The sequence below is a fragment of the Zosterops lateralis genome (genome assembly GCF_965231275.1).
Source record: "Zosterops lateralis genome assembly, chromosome: 9".
NCBI classification, from domain to species: domain Eukaryota; kingdom Metazoa; phylum Chordata; class Aves; order Passeriformes; family Zosteropidae; genus Zosterops; species Zosterops lateralis.
The window spans coordinates 21,629,153-21,648,855 of NC_139769.1; the positions used below are offsets into that span (position 1 = coordinate 21,629,153).

General features: G+C 37.9%; 1 protein-coding gene across 1 annotated transcript in view; it reads right to left on the bottom strand.

Annotated features, from left to right (window-relative positions):
- Window positions 1–379: 379 nt before the first annotated feature.
- NR5A2 (nuclear receptor subfamily 5 group A member 2) overlaps window positions 380–19,703 on the bottom strand; it is a 77,576-nt gene continuing 58,252 nt past the window's right edge. The window contains exon 7 of the mRNA XM_083867891.1: window positions 380–3,556. Coding sequence (XP_083724017.1) covers window positions 3,309–3,556 — 248 coding nt within the window. The 3' untranslated portion in view covers window positions 380–3,308. The remainder of the gene's footprint in view (window positions 3,557–19,703) is intronic.

Below are 19,703 nucleotides of genomic sequence, written 5' to 3' on the forward strand. Positions count from 1 at the left end.
CTTAACTCTTTATGGGTACATGTAAAGTGAAAATTATGTGTGCAGTATGAGATCAAAGGTATTAGTTTGAAAGTATTAAGTGGTAAATCTCTTTCTGATTAGAGATTCAGCTCTTCTGATCTGTTTTGGCTATATTTACTTGGCTTCAGCTTAGGTAATGTCACCATTGCTGTCTGAGCTTTTGAAGGTGCTACATTTGAGTCTTCCACTTGTATCAATATGAGCTCTTTGATGCTCATATTTCTCCTGCATTTTACTCTCCTTTTCTGATTAACTGATTTTTCACTGATGCTTCATTTCAATGGAATGATGGTATTATAAAGACAATTATAAAGTAATCAGCACGGGCATATCAATATTTATTGAAATACTGAAAAAAAATAATTCCATTGGTGATGAGAAACTCTTGGCAAGAACTGACATGACAATATGTATTTCACTGATACAGTAAGAGAACTTCAACTTCAACAAGTAACTCACTGCACATTCTAAGAGTTGCATGGATTTAAATCCAAGGCAGCTGCAGAACATCTGTAATACAAATAGTCAGACTTTACAGATTGTCTGTTTACAAACACAGAACAACTATAATAAACCAGCCAAAGCCAAACCTTCTGAATTTTAGTCTGCTTTTACTAATATATCCTGTAATCAATAAGGCAGTCAGAAGAAAATGCTTCGTTACAAAGTAGTTAACAATTAACGTGAGCGGGTTCTTTTTGTGATTTGTTTTGTTTTGTTCGTGTACTTTGGGCAATACCATGGGATTCTTGGAATCCCAGACGTGGGCAAATATATGTTCAATTATCTGAAACTATTTCCATTAACCTAAATTGTTCCTTTCTTCTACATTCTTATTTTAATTCTTCTGTCCTGTATAAGGATAATGGTGCTGTGAATAGTTAGCAATATTTTTTCAGCTTTTTCCTTAATATTCAGTGAGGTTCACTGTAGCATTTCAAGAGGATAAAAAGGAGAAAATACAGAATGCAAACACTTGAATTAATGCTTTGCTTTTCTTTCAAAAAGGGAAGAATGACCACACTTATCTTGTTTGTGTATTTCACAGCCACTGTCAATCGGCACCCGCACTTTACTGTTAATTGCATTTGTTTGAGGGAGAACACTGGTATTTAAATAATGCTTATCCTGGGGGATGCTGAGGGGCTGTGCTTGGTGTGCTCGAGGTCTGTACGTGTGTGCTGTGGTACAAGACAGGCCATGTAGGAGTTGCAGACACTTGGCTTTGCTGTGTTGGTACCCTATGCATGGACAGAATATTAGAGCTGATTAATACAGGCAATTAAAATAGTGTGCTTCGTACTAATGCAGATGTAATAACTGATGTCTTTGGTATACAATGTATGAATGGTTGGACAAGAGGGAGAGAAATGCACCTTTTCAAGTTCACATGAAACAGAAAAAGTTATAACTCACATAATTTACAATAGATTTAAATAAACTACATTTAGGATTATGAAGATTTACAGACATTTAATCAAGTGAATGATTTCAATTTGTAAAGACCCTTCTGTGTTCCTGAACTATGTTCCACTAACTTGAAGACATGCTACAGTAAACACATATATTTGGCTTCTTCATTCTGGCTATATCTTATATAAAGATGAAACCAAAGAACAATAAATTAGCATCATAATTGTCTACAGTGAAAACTATCATATACAATATAAATAAACTATTCAAAAGCCAGCAATCTTCATGAAAAAAATTAAAGTATTAGGATTTTATACAGTTTCTACAAGTGATTGTGCAGCCAATAATCTCAAAAATTAAAGTCAAAATGAAATACCCCTATTGATTTTAGTGTCTCACGACATACAGTAATTAAGTACTGGTAAAATAATTACCAATTTAAAAGAAATAATAAGGAAATCACTGCTCTGCAATTTTATCACAGTTTTTTCCCCACAGGACCTAAAGAATGTAAACACTATGTTTTTGTTAATGTTAGAGATTAATACTTTATTTTGAAATGTATGTTGATCTACACCTGCGCAGTTACCTTTAAGGGTAATGAAATAAGGCAAGACTTATAAATGTGGCACTACATGTTAATACTGATATCTTCATTTGGACAGAGAGAGAAGTGTTTGTTCTTTTCTAATATTTGTTCTGCAGCAGACTTTGGCCTACGTAGACACAGCAGTATCACTCTTCTTTCTTTGCAAAAAATCGGAGTATTACCTAACTTTAAAAACAGGAAGTTTCGTTAGATAAAGGACGTTTGAGTTGAAATTTAGTTTACAAATTACTGGTGATTTTAAAGATGATTTCCTAATTAGCTCTTATGGCATCATCCAGTTGTACAATTCACTTGTTACTTCTTTTATCACAAAATAATTTAAAAAATTCTTTTAGTTTTTTATAATCAGTATTTGGTATCCTTATTTCTGTTTTCTCATCAAAGAAAGCGTTGTTTGGGATAGCTAAAATATTTCCAAATCCTTTATTCGGAAACAGCCATAAATATATAGTGGAGCCATCTTTTAGCTGCTGCCCCGGTTGAGTATGCAGTCGAATTGGCTAATTTACTTTGGAATATTTCCTTAGCTACTTAACAGCTATGTAATAAGAGCAGTAGAAGAGGGATACTGCCTGATAGAACAACATGAACACGTGACAAAACAAACTTCAGAAGACAGTTAGGAATGCCAAGTTCACTGGATACCGGACTCTTCCTAGGAGCAGTTTGCAGGCCCGCCAGGCAGGCCCAGCTCTGAGGGTTTGGTGGCCACAGCACACAGCACGTGGCCTAGGCCAGCTCTCTCTTACAGCTTGTTCAATGGATGCCACATCATTTAGCACATTTAGAAGTAAGCATTGGGTCCTTGTAAGGATGACAGAGGATGCTGCAGATGCAGTTTTGCATCTGTTGTAACTGTTTTACGAGTCCTTCTATGCAGTGAAGGAATTTAGTGCATTTAAATTCCCCACCATCTTAGCTCAATAATACGGATCAGGTTTTTTTCACCTAGATTTCTTCATGTTGGCAATCAGCAGAGTTAAATATACAAAGATCTTTCTGTCCTTTTTCATGTTGACATTGGTGATGGTATCCACTTGGTAAGTTCACTCCAGTATAAAGTCCTATATAGATTCCTTTGGGGATGTGTAGCATATGATTCACAGTTTGCAATACAAATACCCTGATACATCACTTATTTACTATTAGTATTTGATTATTATACCATTTTGCAAAGTCTTAAAACCATGTTTTAATTAGTGTTGCTTGGAGCAGTTCAGAATAATTTCTTTTCCTTGAAAGCAGAAGCTCTAATGGGTATAATTTATGCTCTCTTTGCATGCAGCATCTCAATGAGAAGGTTATTACACGGCACATCCCCGTTCAGGTGTTTGTAGTAGAGGTATTCTTCGGCCTGCATACTGATGGCCCGGATTTCTGGTAGTCGCAGGAGAAGCTGCCCAAATTTGTCTGTTTGCTGTGGGTAATTACACATTGTGTAGTCCAGCAGAGCAGCATTCACTTGTTCCTGAACACCTTCCACAAGCTGGAAGTTCTCGAGATTTTTGACATCTGAATGATAATAAAAACAAAGAAAAGGTAACAATTCAGTTGCATTTTAATTCCTGTTTAGGAAGTCAGTGTTTCACTTAATGGATGTATTTTTTTGCCTCCTGACAAAAGCATACTTTACAAGCTGCTGAATATTCAGTGAACCCTTCTGCCAACTTTCCTGGGAAAATGATCACAAAAGAGCTTTAGTAGAGTGTCTTGTTGAAATTCTGCATATACCTCAAATCAATTAGACACCAATGAAGTCTGAGCAAGGTCAGCTCTTTTCATAGCTAACAAAAAGAAAGGTTGAGGATTCCTAAAGTAGAAGACCATAATATATTGCTAGCAAATGAGTCCCGAGAGGAAGCCCTATCTTTAACCTACTATGTTACACAATTCATATAATTCTGTATTAATTTTTCTGACCCAAGGTGAAATCTGTGTCCAGGGTATGATGTAGTTAATTCTAATAAAAAGTGACAGTGTTCTTGTTTCTGTTTGACATTTTCTAAATGATTCTGAAAGCCTTTGACTTGTCTAGCCTATGTTAATGAACCATCTGGTACACTCCAGTGACTGCCAAAATAATATTCCCTACTAGAAACTCTCTAAAATATATATTTCACTGACTAATGATCTTTATAAAATGAAATCATTGTCCTTTGGGTGGAATACTAGATAAGAATGGTGCCCTTTAACCTGCATATGGTTTCTGAAATCCAACACTGATTTTTTTTTTTTCTGGTATTGGACAACGGGGCATTTACATCAGCACGGCAGGTACAGTTTGTTCACTCTGCCTCTGTTTGATTATCTCCTGTTCCTATACAGCAAGTTCAAGCTCTGGAAATGCTGGTCAGAGATAAATGCCAGCGTATTATCTCCTCATTGTTTGCTCCCCTGTGTAAAAACCACTCAGATGGAATTGTCTTTTAACATGTCTGGTGAATGCAGAAGTTATTCTAAAGCTTGCAAATTAGAGTGCTGCTCTAACACAGGAAGAGGGAACTGATTAAAGTGCACTTGCTGGGAGAGCTTGTTTTGGTTGTGTTTGATCATTTTTACCACCAGTAGAGTACTTCAGCACTTTTGTGTAAGGCTAAAGCATGGTGCTACTGGGCACAACTATGCTGCTAATTCACTTTGTATAAAGACAAATGTGTTCATCTGTGGATATTCTTGGAGCCCAGGAGATGGAGAATTTGGCAGGATTTGGTTAATTGTAAATACCAGCCTTTGATTGTGGGGAAATGAGTGTTTTCCTTTGCAAAATAGGAACACACATTGTCACCCGATCCATGAGGAGCCTGTGTAAATTGGGTCTCTCTGCAGCTTTTCCTAGAAGTGCTGTAAACAGAGCAAATACTGGTTCCTGCACATAACTTTGTGCTGGAACATGAGGGAAATGGTTGCATGAAGCAAACATTGGTTTTGGAGCAAGAGGATAGGAACGATGCCATGGGCCCCGGTGGCAGTCGGTGGCAGCACACAGACTCCAGAGCCCGAGCTGCAGGCTTTGGGCAGGAGCCCCTCTGGAATGTGCTGCCTGCCAGCTGCACCTTGGGTTCCCTCTTGCATGAGCCGGGGCCAGTGTTTCCTGCTGGGGTTGTTATTGCCTGCCTCTTTCCTGTCCCAGTTTCATTGTGGAAAGCCAGTGACTCCTGGATTTGTGCTGCTTGTTTGGGAACTGGGGACATAACATCCACCAGAAATTTGCTACTTGACTTAAGGAACTCGCCAGTAATATTTAATTTGGGATGGCTGTCCAACAAGAATCATCTGAACTTTACATTATCGCAAGTGAAGAGGACTGGAAACTTCAAAGCTGCTATGCCTGGTCCCTCAGCTATTCAAACTCATTTATCCAAAGTCTTTTTGCCAGTATCTCTGGAGATCTTTGGATAATCATGTTTTCCTGTATTACACTGGACATTTTCTCACACAAAATATAGCTGTTTATTATTTTATGTACCTACAGAAAACTCCCAAGGTATTTTGTAGCTAGTGTAACCTGGTTTAAAAAATTGGGTGTTCTAAGCATATTTTTGTAAAGAAAGAAACAGTATCAGCTATCACAATTAATTTAAATAGGTTGTTTCAGATGCAAAATATAATCATGAATGTATTGCAAGAACATAAAAACTTCTACAGAAAACAGGGACTATGCTGGAGTTTAAACTGTTATATAGTAAGGTAAAATGTATGATGATTTCAGAATCATTACTGGGAACTTTTTTCCTCTGTAAAAATAGCTTTAAAAGTCAGGAAGTTTTACAAACTGTCAGCTGATTCAACCCCCTTTAAATTCAAAGGGCATCTTTCTGTTGCTCTCTGTCTGTTTTGAGCCATACGGTGTACGAAATTGTGCTGGCTTCTTGGAAAATCAGGTTTATTATTTTTACCCCTGTTTAAATGCTATTGCATGGATTATATAGCTATTGAAAAATCACAAGGTAAAATTTTACAGAGATTTACAGAGATTAAGAAGAAACAAATTCTGAGAATTGCAAATTTTTAATATTTTTCTACAGAAGTGGCAAATTTAGTATGTGTTTTAGAGACACATTTTCTTCTGGTTTTAGCTGTATTGATGGCATACTCCCAGTCAAGAGGAGGCAGTATATTTTATGTATTATTTATTACCCCCAAGGACAGGATCAGTGACTTCTGGCAGTGGGTGCAACAGTGCAGTGTGGAGGTGCTCCTGTACACTCGTCAGCTGCTCTGTGCTCCCAGGGAGTCCCATGAGCATTGCAGAACTGCAGGGGAAGGTTTGTGCTGTTCTCTTTCCTCATCTCAGTGGACAGTTCCTTCAACAGTCACATGTGGCAGCATAAGCACTGCAGCCAAGATGTAAAAACAAGTCCAGTTGATACTAGCAGCAAACAAAAAGCAGTTCTCGGCTCCTATGCCACATTCAGCCTGGGGAAATACTTTTAATGTCTTTCCTCTAAACAAATTCTAGCTATTTGTGGTGAGGCTCAGTGCTTGTAAACAAGATGTTCTTAGTTTACCAGTAAAAATATGTAGATTTTCCCTAACTTTCTACTTTCTAGTCCAAGTAATCATAGTTTAGGACATCACTACACAATTCATCTGTGCGTAGATCTCTCCAGGACTGCAATTACAACAGTAGGGAGGTACAGGCAACCTGACTTGGGGTGAGTCTCCATGAAGTGACCGAGATCTCTGCATATGACTTTTGATATGTGTTCTTATCTCATATACATTAACAGTGAATGTTGCAGTAAAGCAAATGAGACAATCTGAACAGAGAGAAGTCAAAGGGTATGTGCTGAGAGCTCTGTGGAAAGCTCCACTGTCATCTCTCCTGGGAAATTTTTATATCATCAAAAATTGGTTTGTGGAACTCGTAATTGCAATAAAAATTATGGAGTTTTTCTTTGAGAGAATCATGAATTCTAGCTCTGCTAAAGATGAGTAATAACAAAGGAAAACATGTGAATATTAAGTTATTTCCAGCAACTTCAAATTATGCAGGTAGAACAAGAAATGGTACAGTTTTCACTGGTGGTACTTAGTGTTAGCTGGTGGTGATACAAATGAGATAAAATAACAAATTTGGGGTTTAAAGTAGATGGTTTTTCTGTGGTTTGAGTTTGGTTTTGTTCTCAGTATTTATTATGTAACTCTGGCTAAACAGATTTAGTTTTACAAGTATTTCCTTTGACTGCTAAGGAGTTAACTTGGTGGGACACCAAGCAGTGCTGGGGTAACTGCTGAAGGCAGTCGTGTACAATGAGCATGAAATCTGCTGCTGATGTGTACAGCACGACACATGCTTATGCTTTCACATAAGTCCTCATTCCTGTTTTTTTTTTTTTTTTTAAATGAGAATGTCTCATCAATCTTTACATCAGTTAGTAACAATTTAAAGTACACATGTTTAAGCCTAATGCAAGAAATCATTTTCTGAAGTTTAGATGGTTGTAAATTAAATGAGTAGGAGTAGGTTCCCCCCTCCCACCCACACACCCTTTAAATCCTAGCAGCTAGAAAAAGTGTTTTGTGTTGCTACAGTAAGTATCAGTCTCTTAGCTCTTCTACTTTATTCACTCAGGGACTAATTACCAACTTTTTACATGAAACAGCCTTACTGTGAGCTCACAGTGGGGCGCGCATCTTTCTCTATCCTTATTGAAAAGTAAACCCTTAGGTCTTCTGGAATATATTATATGTTTTACAAGAAATAGCAATTGCTTTTCTGTCAAACAAAGAATTTTTGTTCTCTATAGCTTACTTTTGACGATTAAGACAAAAACAGTATTATAGTGTGTCAGGATCTGCTCTGCAGTCACAGTAAAGATCTGCCAGTATTCCCAGATATCCCCCCATTTTGATTATTTTCTACATCTGCCATAAGACCGTGCATTAAGCTGAAACCGCATACAACATTCAGCCCAAGGAGAACACTTTTGCATATTTTCCCCCAAAATGGGTCTGGTCTTTGGAGGGGAAAAATATTTAGATTTCAGAGAGATTTTCTCCCTCTCATATTCCAAACATGAAATACTGAAAATTTGGGGATGTACTAATCTATAGAGAGTTTTCTTTGGTCGGGGAATTTTGAAAAGAAAAATGAAACAGAATGAGAGATTTAACTTTGAAAAACAGTAACTCCTTGGGAGCACTAAGTATTTCCCAGAGAAAGCTGGTTACATTTTACTGCTTATGTCTTTTATTCGATGCTGTTTCTACATGAAGCAATGAAGAGGTGTGAACACAGCTCACCTGCCTCTCTGCGTTTTCCCATTGCAAGGGCAAAATAAGATTTTGGGGCTCTCCATGGCAAAGAGGATTTCTCCCTTTCACAAGGCTGCTTCCAGTCTGATGGAAACTCCAGGCACAAGTGCTTGTTACCAGCCCTGGCCCGAGCTTCCTTACCCCGGGGGCGCTGATGAGCCTCATCATTTAAGGTCTTTATTGAAGCCCAATGCTGCCAACACTTAGCAGCTCTTTGGAACGACTGATTAGTTCATGGATAAACTGTTGTACCTTCCAAGCTCTGCTGAGGGTGGTTTTGGCCAGGATCGTCTTCAGACTTGCCCTCTAAGAGGTTTGCCTGGTTCCTTCCAGCCATGCTGCAGGGCTTAAGAAGCAGCATCGCCTCTGCCTAAAAACAATCTGTTTTATCAGGGAAAGTGACAACACGCCTCCTCACATGGCTGGGGTTCTCATCAAGGGCTTTAGTGTGAGGCCAGTTCCCATCTGAGCTTGAAGATGGAATATAATAGTTCTGATGAAGTTTTTAGCCCAAAATTGTTCAAAGAAGGGGAATTAACCAGGACTGAGGTGATGTTACAGAACCTCCCTCCATTTGAACAGTTTTGTACTATTTTTTTCCTACTTTCTGCTAGCCCTGCAAAATCTCTGTGTTACAAGACTTAAAACACAGGTAGATTTTCGACATATGCTAAATTTTTTTTTGAAGGCAAGTGTAGTAATGGTTGATAAAGTGCCAGTCCCTGAAAATTACCCACAATTCTCCTTCATTGAAACTGAGGGCAACAGCAGCAGTTCCATATAGCACATCTGTCACAAAGGCAGATGCATGCCATTCTATAGCTAAGCCTTCTTGACAGACAAAATGCCATAATGAAGGAAGATTTATGGTAAAGATAAGCTCCTTACTGCAAAATTCCCCTCAATTTTATTACAGCAGGACTGTGCTGAATATTATTCACTTAGAAGTCATGGGAAACAATTCTTGATAGATGTTTGTTAATCAGTGATAAGCCGCATATATTTAGCACTTTCCAAACCTTGAAAAACCTCAACACCATAAGAACAAAAAGCACTTTTCTTAAGACTCCCAAGTCCAAACTGAATGTGTAGAAAACTTTCCCTGTCTTTAGGATTCTTTTTTTGGCAGTGGCTAAGCTGTCTGTAACAGTGCAACAGTAGATCTCTGACTATTTATTAGGGTCATAAAGTAATTTTCATTTTCAGTTGAACGTAACATCTGATAAAGGGCACATTGTTTTGAAAATTTTAATTAAATTCTTCTATAGCAGAATGTTTCATTCATGCCCAAGTATTGGCCAAGACTGTATATATTTTAAAGTGAGAATAAGATACTTATGAGAACAAGCTGTATTTCTTAGTCTGGATCCTATTTCACTCCCTCAGTTTTCAATCTTGATGGACTTTTGGTTTCTTTCAGAACAACTCAGACTCAACTAAAAGATTTTCATATTGCTTTATAGTGGTAGGCTTCTTTCTAATGCTACTTAAAATATTGAAGCCTATTTTTCTGTTCTAAAAGGATTGTAAAATGATGGATTCTTACTGAGAAGCTCCTGATGTCTGTTAAAAATCATGTTTATTGATTTTGTGTGTAATTTTATAATTTCTTTTGCCACTGTTAGCTCTGCAGTGGGAAGAGAGTCGTGGGGAAACAAGGCGGATTCCTCTCCTTGTGCAACTGTGAAAGTAGGTTACTGTATTTCAGTTGTTTCTTTTCTTATAGTCCCAGTAAAGACAAAGGGCAAAGCTTAATTTGATTTCTTGAATCTTTATGACTGGTGTAATTACTGAGTCATTGTTCAGGAAAATAAAACAGCTTGACTTTCAGCAGCTCAGGCTGTATTTACTCTCTTGGAAGTTAAACAAACAAACAAAATCTCCACTCACGTCTTGTCCTGACACCCCAGGAACCAACATCCTTATTACTTGCACATGAGGCATATGTGATATGGTGGTCATTGAAACACAATAAAGCAAGATCCTGCCAGGCCTCTGATGGAAGAGTTGCCTACAGATCCTGTCCCAAAGTCCACAGCCAGCTACACCCTTAAATACAAAGTCCAGGGTTTCTCACTGCAGCTTGGGAGGGAAAAAATACATCCAGGTACAGCCACAAAGCCAGGGGTGGTAGATCCACACAGCCAGGAGTGTGGGCAGCCAGTGGGGATGAAACTGTGGCCCAGCCCAGAAGATGTGGGGACAGACCACAGACAGACCCCAAGCAGTGGTTCCACTGCTGGCACTTCCTCTTTGCTGGGCTTAAACTCCACTGCCACCACCTCACTTTCTTTCACTTCCTAAAGCTCCCTCCCTGCCTGTAGTTCTGTCCCTGCTGAAGTCCCAGCCTGGCTCTTGCCCTGTGCTCAGCAGTGAAATGTGTGGCTCCTCTCTTGCCCATCTGGGACTCAGGGCAGTCCATCCATGGCCCAAAGGTTTATTCTGTAGGTATTTTAATCCATGCTGAAGCATTCACTGATAGGATTATGTTCCACATAAAAGAGTAGCTGCTGCTTTCTTTGAAGACATGGCAGAGGAATAGGAATTTGGAGAGCAGTTGCTCTGTTGTGTCTTCAAGGAAATTCCTCAAACAATTGGAGTCTCTCACCATGTCGATGGGTGGTCTCTGCTATTGCTTGCTACAGGCTGTTCTCAGTGAAAGTGTGCTCCAGTCTTCAGGATGAAGCTCTGCTGGTGCACTAAAAAAATTAACCCTACGTGATTAAGCCCAAATTTACTGCCTGCCTTTGTAGGCTGGTGGAAAGGGAACCTGCCTGGGCTGATGTGGCTTTCTGGTTCCTGCTTCTAGGCCTGTTTGTGTATTTGATCTAGTGACTACGTACGGTAAATGACAGATCAATCCTAGAAAAAATGTCTCAATCTATGTCTCTCTTTTCTAGGAAAAAAATGTATAACCATTGTCTTGTGGAGGCATGGTCATATTTGTATGCAAGTACATGTTGGTAAACTAGGGCAGAAATGATTTAGTGAAGGTCTCGCAGATAAACTGAGAAAGAAAGTGAGTCAAAACTCATTTTTTCTGAACTCCTCACCTCATCCTGGGGTCATATTATATGTTTGGGCTATAAATATTTGTCCTTGAATATTCAGTTGGAATGACCATTGATAACAAAACTACTGTTCTAATTATCATGCTATCACCAAGCTTTTATATATATTTATATATATATATATACTTACATATGCATATATATGTATGTATATGCTTACATGCAGGCAAATCTACAGCCAGAGCAGTAGTATCACAGTATCAAATTTCATAAAAGCAGAAATTAGGCTTCTGGTAAGTTAAAAAATTAGACTAAATAGGAAATTTCTTGAAGCAAAGAATTTCCCCAGTTAATTTCTGCAACATCATTTTAATGTTCAATAGCACACAGAGTTGTTGGTGTTTTAAGAGAATTATCTGTCAATGCCTGCAATTTGTAGGGTGTGAATAGTTTAAGATTTCATAAATATTTATGAAGTTCTTGGGAATGGTGATAGGACAGCATACAAAGTCCTTGAAGTTAGGAACTGAGGCAGGAAGGGTGTTATATGCAAATTGCAATAATAGTGTGGTATAGTTTTAAGAGGAGCAAAAAACAATCTATTATTTAGTGAGAAGAAGCTGAATATTTAGAAAATAAGGAATGAAAATTTTCAAGAGAATTGCCTTTACCTAGAAAAATTTTGCTCTGCTTTTGCCTAGACATTTGTAACTTTTTTGAATGTTTGCCTTTATTGCTCTCACGAGAAGCTTGCACATTATCTCCCCTTTCCCTTTCTATCTCTGTCTTGCTACTCAAGTACTGTTTAAAGTAGGAATAATGGAACAGATTAATCTCAGAGGTATTTCTACTGCTGCCACTGGAACTTGACCAAGAGGTGATATAATCCAAAAAGAAGAAATATAAATATTTTCTAGAAAAATATAGGATATAAATTTCTACTGAGGTTAAAACACAGAAATGCAGCTGCCACTGAAACCCTTTTGAGTATCAGGCTCTATCTTTTATAAAGCCCATCTGTCTCTGCAGAGTATAAAAAATACACGATCATAAAAAGCAGTACTCCTTAGGGGAAAAATCTCTCTGTACTAATCTTGTAGTCACTTCACAAAACAGTTTTTAATCCCAAATTTGCATTTGATTTTCAGTCAGGAACTTTTGTGGTTTTTGCAAAGTTTTCTTATTCCATTAGAATAAGATATGAGGTACAGTTTGTTCAGGTGGCAAGTCCAGACTATGAATAAACCAACGTTATCATATGAAAGAGAATTAAAAAGGCAGATCCAAGTGGGGATATATTAAGCCAAATTTAAGCTCCAGTAGTTGAATTTAGCCTGTACTAGATGTCTGGTTTGCCTCAGGATATATTCAGCTTTCCAGCTAATCGACTGAGGAAAACTGCCTCAGGTATGATAAAATTTACAAGAGAGCTCAGTCGAATAGCTCTTGTTATAAATACTAGCTTAAAGGCATTCTTCTGGTCTTTGGGATCAGAACTGTATTTGCATTTAATTATTATATTTCAAACTTTTTCAACTTGGTTAAAAATATTAGGCCAGCCAGTTTGGATTATATCATTATAGTGCTTTCCAGATAATGGTTGAACTTCATACCAGGTTTTTATTACTGGGTGAATACTGTTCGGCTTTATTCTTTTGTTTAGATCCAAATTCCCACAGGAGCAAAAATTATTATAATATATTCTCATTGAGAGAAGGAGAATTAAGCAAAGGTGTTTTAGTGATGTGCCAGTCTAAGAGGTACAGCACTCTACTATGATTTTCTGTCAACATAATTGACAAATAATTCAGAGTTTTAAGCCTCTTGAACTATTTTCAGACAAGGCTTAGTGTGAGAACTAATTGTCTTTTAGTCATTGATTTCAAAAACCTGTTTTTACCTTTTCTGAGACTTTTCAAGATATAGCTTTACTAGTTCTATGTGCCAATATTTGCACTAACAGTTTGGAGGGTTTTTTCACTGAACCAAGTTGCATCAGTGGAAGCCGATTCTAGTTTAGGAAAAACATGAAAAAGACAATCACCTCTGCCTGTGTAACATATGGGATATGGAAATCAGTAACAGAACTATTTTCTTATATAATTGTGCTGAAATAACATAAAATGTTATTTTCTTTTATTTGCTCAGTACTGAAAGCACTACAGTAGAAACAAATACATGATGCCTGTTATCCAAACATTTGAATTCTACTATTCTTAAGAGGTGGACTCTGCTTTGGGCAGTTACAGTTATTTTCTATGTAAATGTAGCTGCAGACGCCTCACAAGACATTGATGGTACACTGAAGCTGGTGCTTTTTCAGTCCCCTATCAAATTAGCACTGCCAAAAAACCATGCTGGCTTAGATGAAAAGAGTCAACAAGTTTGATAATGTCATATACAGGAGTGTACCAGTCACCAGATCACTACCACACCTGACTGCAGCAGCCCATGGATTTGCTTAAATGTGCAAGGAGTACTGCCAGTATTGCCTTCATGGACAATAAACACAACTAAGGGAGATCATTTTCTGCTGCAGTATTTCAGAGCGTATTGTTTCCGACATTTGATCTGAGTGGAAGTTGCAAATTTCACTTTTTGCTGTCCCAGATGTCTGAGCTTAGTTGTGGAAATGGCTTGGCAAATGGGATGACAGAAGCCCAAATAGGGACACCTTTTGGTGCAACTACACTGCAAGTGTCAGTGCTGCCTGTAGGACACTGGAGAGGCACCCAGTGTGTGTCAATAGAGCCTTTGGACAATTTTTCCAAAGACTTGGATGTGTTCTTTATCCTTATTCCTTAAACTTTTAAACACACAGATATGAAAACTAAAGAAAAGCTCACCTGAAAGTCCCTCTGGCAACATGGTTACTCATCAATCACACAGGGTAGGGAAGTGAGGAATAGAGCAAATACTTTTACATCTGTATTTCAAACATGCAGTCTTAGGAGAGAGTTTGATTTTTCAGCTACCTCTGATTTTGTGACAGGAAGTCCTAGTCAGAAAGGACTGGACACTCTCAGTAAGGTACTGCCTCAGCACATTTTTAACATTTCAATTGCTTGGTAAGGAATAGCAGCAGGAAAACTCCAGATTTGTGCTCACTGCTCAGGTCAGACTGAAATGTTTTGGTCAGATATGGATGAGATGTTTCCACAGACAACACAGTCACAAGCTTAACAGGAGAAGCATGAATTATGGGGCTCCAAGTCCCCACTAGTCCCCACTAGGAAATTGTGCTTTCCTGTAGCCTTGGAGCCATGGCAGGCAGTGGGATATGCATTTGGCAGGATACAATTAATGTGCATACACATGTGCATCCTCATGCTTTAGTTTCATGGAAATCCACAGGCTTTCATATCTAAGGTACTGAGCATCAACCCCTGTGTTTGCAGCTGAAAATCACCACAGTCTCAAAATGCCAAAGTTCCCACTAACTCCTGCAGCAGAGCTGCCCTGCTGCCCTGCAGGGACTCCTGCCCAATTGCTGGGGAAATGACCTGAAACACTAAATGGCCCAGGCTCCTTCAAGGCAATGCACTCACATGCTTACTCTTCTTGCCTTTCTTCATTTACATTCACTAATTGGATGTTAATTTGTTCCCAGAGGCAGGCAAATATTTTTAAAATAAAAATTACACTTTTTTTTTTTCCAGACCTTGTGTTGAAAAGGAACTCAGTGCTGTTCCTAGGAGTGCACAGTCCTCAGTGCACAGTCCTAGGAGTATCTCAGAGTGTGCGGTAACACTGTGTTGGCTCTTTCAACTCTATCCTATGTGTGTTTAACACAGAGATTATTGGTCTGTTCACCAGTCAGCTTGCTTTCAGTAATAAGATAGACTAGTTCAACAAAGACTGACACAATTCTTACCACTTCTGTCCAACCAAGGTAAGCACAGCCCAGCAATTTATTTTGGTATTAATTTCCTCTGCCAGCGTTATATTAAAAAAAAAATACACAGAAAACAATACAGAAAGTACAAATCAAGCCTGACACTTTGGGAAAAAAGAATCACATACTGGAAAACTTGACATAGATCCAGTGGTGTCAAAAATCTTAAATATTTGTTGTTTCCAATTCAGACATTCTTCATTTAGACCAAAATAACAGACATCCATAGTGTACCTTACTGCTAGTGACTATTTAAGAGCTAGGTGCTCTCACAGCATGGTAGTCTTTATGTGCACAGTAATGAAAGTTCACTATTGATTTTTCTGTAGCTGCTTGTAACTATTATAGTTGATACATCAATAGAAAAGGAAAGCACAATGTTTCACAGGAGGCAGAAGATCAGAGAATACATGATGCTGTGACAGTAAATCATGGCATAATCTCAAGAATTGATAGATGGTTACTGCTAACTTGAAACCCATGGCTTTCTCTGAAAAGACTAACCTATAATCGTCCAATATGTTCTAACAGACTGACTGCCCATAATAGTGGTAAAGGACACAAGACAGTGTTTTGTCTCCAGAATAATGGTTTCCACAAACCAGGTTGTTGTGGTGGTGGAATTCATTTTGTGTGTTACCACAAAGGAGGGTGGAAAGAGTGGTGGGAATGCCATTTAGACTAATAGTTACAGGTTGTAGGAAAAAGACAATTTTTTTCCAGAAGAGAGCACAGAAGGGTTTTGTTAAAAAAAAAAAAAAAAAAAAAAAAAAAAAAAAAAAAAAAAAAAAAGGAAGAGAAGTTGTCATTAATTTTTAACTTGCAAAAGTCTGCAGTTACTTGAAAAGGAAATGCAAAAGAGCTGCTTATTCTTGAGATCAAAATATTGGAGATATTGTGTCAAGAAAGGCAAATGCAGAGAAAATACATTTACTGTAGCTGTTTCCAGTTCCACATCATCCTGAAAGGGAGCCAAAGGCATGTAAGTAATGAAAGATCTTTTAAGTGTCTGCTTCTCTCTGCTGCATTTTTGAGAGGCATAACAATCTCTGAATTTTACAGTATACCTAGTGAATTTTTAACAGGAAAGTTCTTAATTGCTTTGTTCCCTCTTTATTCCCTGGCTCATCTCTGGTAGCTTTATCTATGGTTTTAATTAATTGTGAGGGTCTCTTTTTCCTGTCTCGAAACAGAAAGGGAGGAAGTACTGCCAGTGAGAGGGACCAGCTGGAGCACAGGGTGCAGTCTGGATAACAATGCTCCCACAGTAACCTCTCACAATGTTCCTCTCTGGAAGATGTTTCCATTGTGCAGATTGTTTTCCAGCACTTCTTCAGGGCACGCAAGTTTGATACCTGCCCTTTTCAGCTTTGACTGGTGACTCCATTCTCTAAAGACAAATGTGTCCCAAATAGAATGGTCCTAGACAAGAGGAAAGGACTTTCCCAAGCTACCACCCATCCAACCTGCTTCTTCAACCAGGCTTGAAGAACATTTGTCCTGCTTAGGCTGTAGGTTTTTCCCTGATGAAAGACTGGATAGTGTCATCTACCTTGCCCCAAGCAGTTTGCTGATCTCTGTTACAATTTTTGGTCTTGGAGAGGAGAGGAAAGATGCTGTTGTAGTCCCCTTCCCTATTCTGATGTTGAAATCTTTTTCTTTGCTGAGATGAGACTTTCCTTCACTTGTGCTACTTCACGTAACACCAAGCTGAGGTGTTATGTAATATGTTTATAATACACATCAAACCTTCTCAGTACTGAAGATGATATTAAATGTAGGATTTTCCTTATTATATTTCAAAAACCTTATAAAGAAGACTCTTAAACTGCCATTAGGATGATGTGTAAATTAAATTTTTGCAAGGCACATGGAGTGTCTTGGGGTTTACTCTTTCAGTTTGTCCCATGCTAAATGGCTCTGCACAGGACCAGGACAATGCTAGGAACTCCTGCTCCGAAAGCTTCATCCAGTCTTTCTAGTAGCATTGCCAGAAGCTAAGGAATTGCAATTTTCATCCTCCACCCCTTTCCTGCCAGCAGAAATCATTTGGGACACAATCCAAGCCACAAACTTGGGAAGGAGTGTTTCTACGCAGTCCCCTTCTGTCTCCCAGTTCAAGATTCCAGCTGGAATTCTAGCTGGCCCAACGCTGGGCCATAAAGTTTGTATCTGAATTTTCCTTCATTGTTTCATTCCTGTTTGCTTCTGTTTCCTCCCTTTCCACTTGTGGCTCAGCTTTGATCACAGTTCCATGGCTTCTCTTTCCTTCCTGGCCTTTTCCCCCTATTTTCTTGTCTCCTATCTCAAGCTCTCCAGTCTCTCTCTGTTCCTCTGAGCCACACCACTGCTGTCCCTTGTTTTCATCAATCACTCCTGGTTCTAGATCTGCCCAGATATGCTCTTCTCTGCCACTCCTTTCTCATCCCTCTTCCAGATCTTTTTTTCACCTTCTTTTCATTGTTTCTTTACAGCATTTCCTCTCTATTTCCCCTTGTTCCTTTAGAGTATTTCACCTCTCTGTTTTAATTCCCTCAGAGACATTGCTTTTGTTTCTCATTCAGTGCTCAATCTTGCACAAACAGCAAAGGGATATGAGAAAGAGGGAAATTTGCCATAGTCTACAGTGCATCTCCAATAAATGGCCAACATTACCCATGTATAAACTTTCAGGTAAGAGCCTCTGCAATGTGTTTTCTTAACTAGAAATACATGAGGCAGTTTTCAGTCTATATATTCTGGTTTTAAAAGTATTTATTAAGTTGTCTGTTACTACTGCAAAGTTAATCTCATTCAGTGAAACATTTAAGAATATGCTGAAATTAAGACTTAGGGTAGTGTTACTGGCTCAAAGCTTTAAGATATTCATTCGCTTACTTGTATTTTAATATATAACCATTTATTCCCATATTATGCTGAGTAGTTGACTAACAAAAGTAGTCACTGATGTTAAAGATTTCTGCCAACAGAAGCTAAAAAGATTCTGGGTAATACTGTATTTCCTTTGTTACCTATAGAATACATTTAAACTTGCAACTTAAAACACGGTAAGGAACTGTGGAAGTGTTCTAAAAGTAGAGACACCTATAAATGTGGGTTATGTACAGGTAATTTTTCCCCCTTACAGGAGGTGTTTAAAAGCCATCCTTACTAGTATTCTATAAACATAATAGGGAAAAAGTGCAGAGCACACTGATTGGGTTATTCTGAAATCCCCACTGTCTCCACACAAAGGCAACAGTACAGAATACAAATATTGCTTGATACCCATGTTTCTAATTACTTGCAAGATTTGTATCTAACAAATATATGACCTAATTTTCTCTCAAGCATCTAATCCTATTGTTATTTCAAAACCTTGTTAAATATGCATTTTAGAAAAAAAAGAACATGAAAAGGAAGAGTACTTGCTGAAGATGGTTAATCTTTTTTCCATGGCTTGCAGCTGTCAGACAAGCAGACAACATAACTAAGTAATGAACAGATTGAATCAAATTCATGCCTCAAATAATGCCATTGTACTCAACAGTTACATGAGGTATGAATTTGCAGCATTCATTGCATTTAATGAAATAAAATCAGGACAAATCAGCAGCAATTATTAACTTTCCTCTATAATTTAGTGTATTTTATTCAAAAAACTCAATCAGCCATGAAACAGAAGGCTTTCTCTGGGATTCCTGGAAGAATTTCATCATTCACTACTACATGCAGGGCTGAGATGAATGATTAAAATTTTATTTATTAAAAAATATTGGTTTAATTCCAAATTGTTCCTCATAACCCCAGCATTTCTGTTTTATTTCTTTTATATTACATGCTTTTTTTCCTGAAAACCATTGATTGTAGATTTCATTAAGACAGATACCTGGAAGATAGACACTGTCCTACTTTCTTTCATACTGCCTGCACTTGTGTGCAACCTGCATAGGAGGATGGACTAAAACCTGTCAGCTCACTGAAATAGTATTCTCAGGAGCAAAACATTGTTTATCAAAGTCATCACTCTATATATCATTTAGCATCTATAAGAAATTTAAGGAATGATTTTTAATTATTTGGCTTTGCTATAGGTTTTGACAGGTAAGTGAAATGAATATGTCTTTGTTTATCTATAAAGAAATAAAAGCCAGGGAAAAAACCCCACTTTTTCCTGCATGTGCTAAATATACTTCTAAAATAGTCCCTCAAAAGATGAATTGTCAAAATTTTTTTGCAAAGTTTTAGACCCTGAAAGTGCAGCAAGGAACTACTTTCATGCTAAGTGATTTATAAAGGAAAGGATCAAATTTTCTCAAAATTTAGTCAAGATATTTTAAATCAGATTCCTTTTAAAATTATGTTTGTTATAAAATCTGTAGAGATTTCAAACAGTATTGTTCCAATCTGCCTCTACTCTACAAAGTATCTTTAATACTCTGGATTTCACCACTATTAGATAGTGAAAAGATATCTATAAAAGATAGATAATTATTGCTTTTGTTTAACAGATTGC